The 12016-nt window shown below is 40.8% G+C and overlaps 1 protein-coding gene and 1 long non-coding RNA gene across 3 annotated transcripts in view; one reads left to right on the top strand and one right to left on the bottom strand.

Annotated features, from left to right (window-relative positions):
* The window catches only part of CD38 (CD38 molecule), a 42784-nt gene extending 37099 nt beyond the window's left edge, over positions 1 to 5685 (top strand). For both annotated transcript variants that reach the window (XM_067036368.1, XM_059067248.2), the window contains exon 9: positions 1825 to 5685. In XM_067036368.1, coding sequence (XP_066892469.1) covers positions 1825 to 1879 — 55 coding nt within the window. In that variant the 3' untranslated portion in view covers positions 1880 to 5685. The remainder of the gene's footprint in view (positions 1 to 1824) is intronic.
* Positions 1882 to 12016, bottom strand: part of LOC136794391 (uncharacterized) — a 33274-nt gene continuing 23139 nt past the window's right edge. Inside the window, exon 3 of the long non-coding RNA XR_010841114.1 lies at positions 1882 to 1901. This is a non-coding gene — a long non-coding RNA (uncharacterized lncRNA). The remainder of the gene's footprint in view (positions 1902 to 12016) is intronic.

The following is a 12016-nucleotide window of genomic DNA, read 5'->3' as shown; positions in this document are numbered from 1 at the left end:
GATATAGATGTAGACTATAGTTTCAATCACTCCATCCCAAACATACTTCCCAATTTAGCCAAATTTGTCCCGCTGTTTCAGTGTGATTTTTTTAAATAAGCAAACAGAATTGTAATTACATTTACATGGATTAGACCTTCTACTGATTCTATTACCTTTTAATAAATTCCACTACTCAGAGACAAGCACGATTCACATATGGCTGTATATCCTTAAAGTCATTTTTTCCATACACAGATTTTCTTTTTTTTTCTGTTTTAAATTTTTGTCTGCATTGGGTCTTCGTTGCTGTGCGCGGGCTCCCTCCTTGCGTGGGCTTCTCACTATGGTGGCATCTCTTGTTGCAGAGCATGGGCTCTAGGCATGCGGGCTTCAGTAGTTGTGGTTCATGGGCTCTGGAACGCAGGCTCAGTAGTTGTGGCACACGGGCTTAGTTGCTCTGTGGCATGTAGGATGTTTCCGGACCAGGGATTGAACCCGTGTCCCCTACATTGGCGGGCGGATTCCCAACCATTGCGCCACCAGGGACGTCCCCAGAATTTCTTAAGATATGTTTTAACCAGTGGAGTTAAAAGAATTCTTTTTGGATTACTTTAAAAATAGCAAATAGTCAGAATGCTTTTTCTGGCTAGTGTGCCCTAGTGGCATATTTAAAAACCCTAAAGGTGCATTTCTCCTTTTATGTTATTTCAAGATACTCTGTCTCTATCCTCAGTGTGCTATCCAACACATCACAAGTGTGTCCATTTTATTGGAACATTGGATGTGGATATCTATATATTATTGGAGAGAGATTATCTTAACAGCACAATTGCTGCTCCTTTACCAAAACTGAATTCCCAATAAATGAGAAACTAATTAAGAAATGTCTTCCTATTCTCTTCATTTACTGTAAAGCCAAGGTGGCTTCAAAAATCCTAAATAGTCCTCTAAAGATTCCTTTTCTGAAGCATTATTTCCTTAAGGAAGAAGATACTTTTCCCTCCTAGAATGTATTCATGTGGGGAATCTCAGATCACTGTATTGGTGAGGATGGTTTGACTCTCTACTTAGAGCCACTATACCCAACTGGTCATGACAGTTGGCTAGAGACGAGCCTGAGAAGGCCTATCCTAGAAATCCAGGGGTACTGGTAGCTGCTTCTAAGGCTCGCTCTCTTTCTTGACTCACATGTAGCAAAATCAGATTCAGCTGCAATTTAAGGAACCACTTACCCTGCTATCCATCTCTCTCCTCCATGTGCTAACCAGTCCCATTGGACCCTGTTGCTTTGTTATTTGATTTTTATGAAAGTGAGAGTCATTCACCTGCTAATACTTATCTAGGATTCTTTCTGTGCCAAGGATTGTGGTCCTTTTGCTGATGGCCACCAGCCATCTCCCAGAGAGCCTATGACCTCTTGCTGCCTGACGCTTAGACCCAACACTTCCTCAGGAAGTTTCTGAAGAGAAAGTAAATCCTCAACAGAAAATATGGAGGTCCCTCCTCTTAGGTTGCTGCTTCCTGACTATCAGCTGACATTCATAGCACATATCTGTGACTTGTGTGAGCCAGACATTTTCATCTGCACATATTATCATCAAATATCAGTTATTTATTTCTATGGCTTTACAAGTGAAATGAAGCTAAATTGGGCTGTACTTTCAGTCATTCACTCTTGGACTTGACCTTTCTCCTTGTTGTCACTGCAGGAAAGAAACTTGTATGGATGCTAAGTGGTCCATGCGTAGTTTTGTTGTTAACAAAGGGGCTTCTTTCATTGGTGAGTTGACCATAGGTGTATTGTACTGCCGTTTGATCTCCTTTTTTCCTTTCTCGTCATAGCTCTGTCAAGTTTCTTCAGTGTGTGAAAAAGCCTGAGGATTCATCTTGCAGATGAGCCAGTCTGCGTGCTTGAGGCCCTGCAGTATACATGAAAATGCATGACTCGGGAGACACGCTGGTGGAAAGCTGAGGATTCGGGGGCATTCCCTGTCATAATATCAACACTGGAGATGGGAGCCTTTTCCTCTAAAGTCTTAAAATAACTTATGTTATTGGCATAGTTTTTATTTCAATTTCCTAATAGTCAAGAAAAATTAATTATTGTATAAAATTAGAGTGGAAATTTTATATTGTTTCATTTTAATTTTCATATGGTGCTTTATGTTATTAATATGTTGGTAACATCCTTTCCATTGAAGAATTACAACTCCAAGCCTCTCTTATTGACAGGTCAAGAAAAGTAAATGCCCAGATTTTTCAGAAAAGGTTACATTTCCAAATGAATGACCTTGTCTCAGGATATATTTTTGTACCTTCCTACAGATAAACTATAAATGCCGTGGTTATGGATCATGTTGGGAAAAATATTCTGTAAGATATAAGCTACCCACATGCTTGGTGCTTTACCTCTAATCCTTCCGATAGCCCTATGAGGTTGATATTATTATCCCCCATTTGTCAAATGAGAAAAAGGAAGTTCAAAGAGTTTATATACTTTTCCCAAAATCATACATTTAGTTCAAGGTAGAGAATGAATTTGAACTCAGCTTTATTCAACTCCAAAATTCATGTGCTCTCTCTTTCTAGACTGGTAAAACCAGACGGACAGCTCTTATGTTCTCTTCCAATAAATGCATGTTGGATAAATTAAATATAATAGAATCTGAAATGTGATTTTCTGGATGGCTTCAAAACAGATACTTTTTTTGTCCTCTTCCTCTTCCTTCTCCTCCTCATTCTCAGTGTCTTATTTATGTAGGAGGCAGTTAAAATATATATATTTGTTCCTGATGTGACAATTTATTTCTCACTTGAACTTTACTTGATTAGTCTTGCTTGGGGATTATCACTTTTACTACTCTTTCAAAGAACCAACCTTTAACTTTGTTGATTTTCTCTTTCTACTTATTTGGGTTTTGCTTTTCTCTTTATTATTAGAGACATAGATATTCTTTCTAATCTCTTTGGGTTTCTTTATTCAGCTTCTTAAGATGGAAGTTTAGATCATTGATTTTTCAGTCCATTTTCTTTTCCTATATGTACGTTTTAGCACTATAAATTTTTCTCTGAGAGCTGCTTTAGCTACAGCTCTTAAAATTTTTGGATATGTCTCTTTTCATTATCATTTACTTAAAAATATTTTCTGATTTAATTGTTATTTTAAAATGTGTTGTTTAATTTTTAAACATCTGGAGATTTTCTAGTTTTTTTGGTTAAAACATAGATGCATTGAGTGAAGAGTTAATAAGCTAACTTGAGAATCCTTCAGGGAACCCACTAGGTTTGTTGAAAACAGCATAAATTTTGGAGTCAGACATTTCTGGGTTCATATTTTGGCATCATTCTGTGATCTAGAATGAAGTACCTAACCTCTCTGAACTTCAGCTTCTTTGTCATTTAAATAAGGATTATAAACTTACCCTCATCAAAATATGGTAAGAACTAAAAAAGATGACAAAAATTGACAGTCTAGCATAGTGTCTCATATGTAAGAAATCACTCAACCAAGGTTGGCTCCTTTCTGCCTGCCCCTGGTTGACAATCCTGTTTCCTTCAGCAGCCCTTACAGCTACAGCCTGTTCTCCACTTAGGCACATCCTTGTGGGATGTAGTCTTGGCTGGACATGAGAATGGATGCTAGGGACCAATTCTGATTAAGGTTCAGGCTTGCCTCCTGCCTACCTGCAGAATGTCTTCAGAAATAGCTCCCTGCTAATCCACTGGGTAACCTGATTGTTTTCTTCTCAAGACTCTGCCTTATTGTTGGAGTTGCTTGCTGAGTTCTGGATCCTTTAACGTACCTTCCTGTTCACCAGGATACCCCATGAAGTGGCTCCCTGTGTTAGGAAGATTTTGTTCTTTATGTCCCCTTTCAAAGGTGAAATGGATTTAGTAAAAATCAATTTGTGAGAATCTTCCCCCAGGAAGACTCATTTAAGTGTTTAAGGACAAAGCTGGTGGAAACCAAAGAGGAGGCTGGTCCCAAGGCTTCACACGATGCCGCAGAGAGCCCTGAGGAGCCCCGGAGGTGGCTGGGGGCTGAGGTGCTATTTTCTTCTTGCAACACCTTTGTATCTTCATTACCATGATGTTTCATCCCTGCCTCCGGTCTCTCTGTAGTTCCAATTTTGCACCTTTGCCATTGACCATGTACCACCTCTAGCCCTAAGGACTTTCTGGCCTACATATCTAAATAGATCCTCCATATCCCTCTTCTTATAAGTGACATCTCTACTGAATTATTGATTGCTTATGAGCCTCATATTTTACTCATAAACCTGCTATGCCCTGTCTCCCCACTTTATTCTTGTTTGCTCTAGGAAATTCTCTTACCATGCCAACTTGTACCCACCATCATACTCACTCAAAGGCTGAGTATGGGAATGACCCAGAGCCTAATTTCCCTTTTCCAACTCCTAAAGGCTCTCTACTTTCCTTCTGTAATGGTTTATGACCTTATAATATTTGAGGCACACTTTCAAATACAGTTCTGATACTTGAAAGGATACATATACATACATATATATGTATAAGTGTGTGTATGCGTACACACACTTTCGTGTTACAAAAAGCAGTGTCTCTCAATCCACAGTGATGCTGCATTCAGTGAGTCTTTCTTTAGCCCCATGTCACTGATTATGTTGACCTGTTTCATGCCACATCTGTGTCTCTTATATACCTGGCAGACAAAGCCAAGTATATATCAAATATTTTGGCAAAACACATTCTTTCTTTGGCTTGACAGCTTTCTGTGCATTTTATCTCTTGTTGGAAACAAGTTCAACCCAGAAGTGCACACTCCCATTGGAAGGGATGCAGCAGGAGCCACGTTGACTTATTTCCTGGCATCCCATTCCTCCTGAGAACAACTCCTAAGACTGTGACTTGAGCATCTCAGGTAGAATTTGTACTGCACAGAATGACTCTGTTTTTGTGGGTTTTTAAGCAAGTATTGGGCTTCCCTGGTGACGCAGTGGTTGAGAGTCCGCCTGCCGATGCAGGGGACGCGGGTTCGTGCCCCGGTCTGGGAAGATCCCACATGCCGCGGAGCGGCTGGGCCCGTGAGCCATGGCCGCTGAGCCTGCGCATCCGGAGCCTGTGCTCTGCAACGGAAGAGGCCACAGCAGTGAGAGGCCCGCATACCGCAAAAAAAGAAAAGAAAAAAAAAAAAAAGGCAAGTACTTATGTATATAGATAAATGTTCTGTATGGCAAATTAAAATTGTATGAAGTAAAATGTTAAAGTAAACCTAGAGTATAACTTTAAGAGGCATTTTATAAATGCAATGTTAACCTAACATTTTTCTCACAGTTTTTTAAAAATAATGAAGCAATTTATTTTTACTACATGAGTCATCATTTTAATATGTGATTTTTATAAATCCATCAGGGAGTCAGTTGCTACCCCGAGAGGCAGTGGTTGGCTGGCCCTCAGATCACACACGCAAAGCACAGAAGGGTTGGAATTGGTCCCTGACAGCATTTATCCTTGAACTTGATTCACATGGGTTCACATTGCCTTTTTCATCCTTTAATCAAAGTGCAAACAGCACAAGGTAGTGGGATTAAGAGACAAGTGACCCAGTGAGCAAGTTCATTAACATCTGTGAATCTCCAGTTTGGAATATATTTATAACAGATATAAATGAGTTATATTGTAAAAATAATAAATGAGTAATAAAGGACTTTGTGGAATCATTCTTTTAACAACAATTGTGTCTGCAAATACTGCTTGACCTCACTTATATGCGGAATCTAAGAAAGTCAAATTTATATCAATAGTAACAGCAAGTAGAATGGTGGTTACCAGGGCCTGGCGGGTGGGGGAAACTGGGAGATGCTGGTCAAAGGGTGTTGTGAAATTTTGGTTATAAGAAGAATAAGTTCTGGAGACCTAGTGTACAACATGGTGACGAAGGTTAACAATACTGTGTTGTGTATTTGAAATTTTCTAAGAGAGTAGATCTCAAGTTTCTTCACCACACACACACACACATGCACACACACATAACTATGTGAGATGATGAATATGTTAATTAGCTTAATTGTGATAATCATTTCATAATGTATACATATACCAAAACATCACATTGTATACCTCAAATATATATTTATTTGTCAATCATACCTCAATGAAGCTGGGAAAAAACCTGCAACAGTTATCTATGGGTTTGGAGGAAGAATTAAACAAAATGGAGATGGACTTCCAAAGGCAACACATCCTCTCACCTACCCCGCCCCAAGGTCAAGTGAGTTGGGCAACTGGAAGAGAGGATGGATCATCATCCTGGGTATGCCTTGTGATTGGGGGAGGAAGGAATAGGTGCCCAGAGGAGTCCAAACTCACAGTCTGTTGAAGACCTGAAAACCCTCACCCATTCCTCTTTGTCCTCGGAGACATCAAAGAAGGAATAGTGCTGTTTGCTTTCCAGCAAGAATCTCAGATTGGAGAATCACATGATGACACACCTTTTTTCTGTTAAGAAAACTCATTTGAGACTTTCCAAGAGTCTATGTGATGACATAGTGAAATTTGTGATTCTTAATAAGGGATGTAAGTGTGAAACAACATTTAAAATCTTGATACACCATGTAGACTTGCAGAGAAGAGAAAACTAACACAGGTTGTACACATGTATCAACCAGTGACTTCCGCTGCAACAGCTGAATACAGCTCTGGCTGGAAATACATTTTCTAGGGAATCTCAGAGGCCGACAGGTTCTCTGGGAGGGCAGGAGAACAGTTTGGAAGCCACTTAGTCAAGAGCAGCACCCCAAATGACTCCACAGACCGGTCAGGTAGAGGACTCGTTCTTGCCCTAAAGGCACTCAGTTGTTGCTTTGTCACTGTCAGATGTGGCCATTGTTGTTTCTGGGAGTAGAAATAACTGAAGTGAATGGTGCATGGTAGAAGCACACAGAGCATGGCACCTGCCTCCCAGGTCTGCTAGCCTCACGTTGACAGTCATACAGATCCGTCTGATCTCTAGGGCCTGACACATGCAAAATGCTTAGAATAGAGCTCAGTTTTTCTACCTGTAAAATGGGGGTGATAATTGTGCCCATCTCTTTGGGTTGTTTAAGCTTTAAGTGAGATAATAGATGTACAGTTCTCAGAATAGTGCACATAGAGCACCATCAAGGTTAGTTTTTTAAATTCAAAAAAAAGTTAGAACCTGTTTTTATTCTGGAGGAAATTGCCTGACGAGCCTAGTTGGTTTGGAAACTGAGACCCCGTGACCCTGTGGGCAATGGAGAACAGGGTAGGGAATGGCCCTCTTGCCAATCAGCAGGGTCAGCCTCACTCTCTCTCATCCTAGGTGAGTTTTGAATCATCCTAGATGGTTAATACTTGCCCACTTGAGAGGACTGGGCCAGGGATCTTCCTAAGACCTTTTACTAAGAGCTGGCTAGCATCACAAGCTGGATATTGACAAAAGGTATCAACATGGCCACTGCCCCCCAAACATGAATGTAAGAACTATAATTTTCATTCTTCAAGTCCACCCAGAGTTCAACAACCCCCGCTGTCATTGCCAATCCAAGCCCCTGCTCTCCCGACCACCCACTACTCTGGTGGCTTGTAAAGGTGGGCAGCTCTCCTTGCTAGAATAAAAACAGAAGACAAAAGTGCTGGAAGAAAAAAAATGTGCTAGAAGGACAAGCTCCCTCCCAGTGAATATTGTACTGAAAGGGCATTGGAAAAGGGTAAGACTGCGAAGAAATAAGGTAGCTAACTGGAGCCTTTGGTGCAAGAACAAATCTCCCTTTGTGAAATCTCCCAGTTCAGTTCCACAGAGCTGCCTTTCAGGGAATTTCCTGGAATGGGTAGAATAATCAGATCCAAGTTGACTGCTGGTGGGAGAAAAGCCCCTTAGGAACCACTAGGTCTCAGGTCACCCTTAGCTGCTGGGAGTCTTTGACTTTGGCCCTGGGCCACAGGAGTCACGAGCTTCGGCACACACAGCTTGGTTCTTGTTGCGAAGCACGGGCTCTAGATGCGCAGGCTTCAGTAGTTGCAGCACGTGGGCTCAGCATATGTGGCTCATGGGCTTTAGAGCGCAGGCTCAGTAGTTGTGGCTCACGGGCTTAGCTGCTTCGCGGCATGTGGGATCTTCCTGGACCAGGGGTCGAACCTGTGTCGCCTGCATTGACAGGTGGATTCTTAACCACTGAGCTACCAGGGAAGTCCCTCCGTTATTTTCTTCTTTTTCTTTTTCAATGAATAGTATCCCCCAACCCCACCCCACCCCCATTTTAAAATAGGAACATGGTTTTCCAGCCACAGAATGAAGACAAGTGAAGAAAGTGATGAGTGTGACTGAAATAAGCTTAGTGCTTTGTGACCACCTAGAGGGGTGGGATAGGGAGGCAGGGAGGGAGACACAAGAGGGAGGAGATATGGGGATATATGTATACGTATAGCTGATTCCCTTTGTTATAGAGCAGAAACTAACACAACATTGTAAAGCAACTATACTCTAATAAAGATGTTAAAAATAATAATATTTAATATATATTAAAATGTAATAGCCATTAAAAAAAAAAGAAAAGAGTGGGAAAGTTCTGGGACAGCAGGGGAGGAACTGGGACAACTGCTCTGACAAGTGAAATATATGGCATTCATGGAATTAATTTAGTCCTAGTGCTGAAGGCAGGGCCCTAGAATGGTTGCTTTTTATTCTAAAGGCATAGATTGGGACCAATTCTGGCTCTCTCTGGGATACAGAGATCAATTAGGTGAGTCCTCATCTTGAAGAACTCATAGTCTAGAGGGGACAAATAAAAGGAAAAATTGGTTCATTGATTCAATCATTCATTGATTTGTTCAGTAAGCTTTATTCAGCCCCCATTATCTACCAGTCAAACCACTAGGACCCCTCAGCTCTCCATCCATACCTCCAAGACACAGTTTATAGTAATGGTCTGTGTACATATGTGTTTCCTCTACCACCTCTAAGCTTTTAGAAGACAGACACTCTGTCTTTTTCATTACTTTAATCCCAGTAACATAGTACTTATTGGTTGAAACAAGTATAACATATTAAAAACCAAAATTAAATCATAAAAAAGATTCTAAAATCAATACAAACAGCAGCAAATTGACCCAACTGTACATCTTATTGATAACTCAACCACCCAAGGATAAGGGATTAATTCAAGTTTTGTTTGAACATAACATCCTGACTGTGCACTATTATTGGGGTATATTCTAAGGATGTAAATAACCACAAATAAATCTTGAACTTAAAAAATGTATTTTAAAATATTGATTAATTTTTTGACCACGCTGTGCAGCACGTGAGATCTTAGTTCCCCGACCAGGGATGGAACTCGTGCTCCCTGCATTGAAAGCAGGGAGTCTTAACCACTGGACCACCAAGGGAAGTCCCTAAATTGTGAACTTTAATCAATAAGTTTGTATTGACATATATCATGCTTTGTAGGTTAGACGAAATATCACAAAGAATGAATATATAAAGTGGTAAAGATAAAGAAAAAGATAAAGAAAACACTCTGGTGTTGGATTTGAATTGATGGGATCACTGTGAACTCATACATATTTGCAGATGCAAAACTGTTTAGCTACTTTGCTATTTTGCCATATTTATTTTAATTTCTCTGAGGTCCTAATTCAACAACATATGTTGAACGCTTACTATATTCCAGACCCTATACTGAGAAGTTTACATGAAATATTTCATTTAATTGTCACCACTGCACTTTGTGGTTTGTACAACTATTATGAAAAAGGTGAGAAGTTTGCCCATGATAATGGCAGAGTTAGGTGTGGTCTGACCCCAAATTGTGCTTATAATCACAGAGATGAGTAAGACAGGTCATAATTTAGCTCTGTCTTAAAGCACTGCATTCATTTGTAACAATAAACTTGATCTGACTACTGAAATAAATAAATTTCACAGGGGAACGCCTTTGGAATCACCTAATTCATCAATAAAAGCATTTGTGCTCATTTGGCATAGAGCATATTCTAAGGGGCCCAGGAAGAAAAACCTGGGGTTTTAGACCCAACTCTGCCAATCCCAGCTCCCTGACCCTGTGCAAGTACACCAGACCTCTCTGGGTCACTCTTTCCTCTTTTCTAAATTGAAGGAGCTAGAGGATGCAAGGAGTCACAGACTCAAATGTGTGCAGGGGTCAACAGGTAACACAAATGAGTAAAATGCCCCCATAACTTGTGGTGACCTCTATGGTGGTGGTGGTGACCTCTCACCTCCAGCCCAATGTTGCCGGGCAGGAGCTCAGGCCTGAGGTCACCTGATCTTCCAATTCCTCAACAGAAGCCAGGAATCCAGACTTATGTGACATTTTCCAAATCTTAAATTAATAATTTAAAAAAACTTGTATCAGAAAAACAAACCAACAAAGCAACCCGTATGTGGCCCTCAGGCCAACACCTTAGAAATTTTGGGGTCAGATAAACTCCGAAGTCCCTTCAAGGGTATTCTTTATAGAAAACGAAATGGTCCCTTCAGGCACAGAGCAGATGTTCATGCTTTAAGTTGTGATACTCAATGCTGAATGATTGCCTGGTTGATCTCAGAACTTTTCAAGGTTACATTGGGATAGTGGACAAGTCCTGGTACCTTTTTGCACCACCATCTTCTTACCGTAGAATGAAGAGGCTGAAAGTCTTTAGGGAAGGGCGAATAAAGCTAATATCCACTGAGCACCTGTTCTATGTCAGGGATGTCCAAGAATCACAACATTTGTATTAGTTGGGATTCTCCAGAGAAACAGACTATCAAAATATACATGGAGAGAGAGAGAGAGAGAGATTGAGATTTATTTTAAGGAATTGGCTTATGTAATTGTAAAGGTTAGCAAGTCCAAAATCTGCAGGGTGGGCCAGCAGACTGGAGACCCAGGAGAGCTAATGGTACAGTTCAAGTTTGAAGGTCACCTTCTGGCAGAATTCCCTCTTGTTCAGGGAAGGTCAGGCTTTGTTCTACTCAGGCCTTCAACTTCTTGGATGAGGCTCACCTGCATTATAAAGGGTAATCTGCTTTAGTTAAACTCCACTGATTTAAATGTTAATCTCATTTTTTAAAAAAACAGCCTCGCAGAAACATCAAGAATAATATTTGACCAAAAATCTGGATAAGGTGACCCAGCTAGGTTGACATATAAAGTTAGCTATCATATCATTTAGTTTTCACCATGATCCAGTGAAGTCAATTACTAACTCCATTTTACAGATGAGGAAGCTCTGAGAAGTTAAATGACTTATACAAAAAACAATTAGGGGCGGAGCTGGCATACAAACCTGTCCGTCTGACTTCAAAATTCATCTCTTCCCACAGTTCTATCATGATTCTAGATATTAATGCTACTATTTGATAAAGGTAAGATCCAAGGTTGATAGATTTCAGGATCAAGGGAGCTGACTATGGAACCCAGAGCTCCTATTTGGACACCCAGGGAGCACTCCACAAGGGAATATTATCATTCGAGTTACCTTTACAGGGACTACACCATCAATCCTCCTTCCTTGGGCCGGGCAAGTCAGTGCCTAATGAACCAGGGAATCATTTTTGTGACTTGGGTCTTTTTCAAGTTTTTCTTACATTCTATCCTACAAATATTTCCTGGGCATTTTCTGCATGCCAGGCACAATTCTTGGGAGATGTGAATACAGAGTTGCGTGAGACATATATTTGGCATCAAGCTGCTGTGGGTGTGCTAGGGAATAAAGCAAATGCAGTGTTGTGAATGGAGCACGGTGGGGAGCCAGAGAAGAGGGACCTGTCTGTCAGTCCCTCCAACTCTGGGGTCCTGAACTTTCCCTGGATTTCATATCCTTGGAGCCTAGCACACTGCCTACATATAGTAGGGGTCCAATAAATGCCTACTGAATGTGTGCATGAATGAAGGAGTAAGCAGAAATGATATATTTACATGTCTGTACCTCTGTACCTGTCATGTCTGTACACAGCTGTCTCCTGAAGGACAGGAGCAGTAGCTAAAAATGTGGGCTCACGACTTAGACCATCTGACTTTAAAGTCCAGCC

The sequence above is a fragment of the Kogia breviceps genome, chromosome 6, assembly GCF_026419965.1.
Source record: "Kogia breviceps isolate mKogBre1 chromosome 6, mKogBre1 haplotype 1, whole genome shotgun sequence".
In the NCBI taxonomy this organism is placed as follows: domain Eukaryota; kingdom Metazoa; phylum Chordata; class Mammalia; order Artiodactyla; family Physeteridae; genus Kogia; species Kogia breviceps.
The sequence above is the reverse complement of the archived record's forward strand: the minus strand, read 5'-3'. Positions and strand labels throughout refer to the sequence as shown.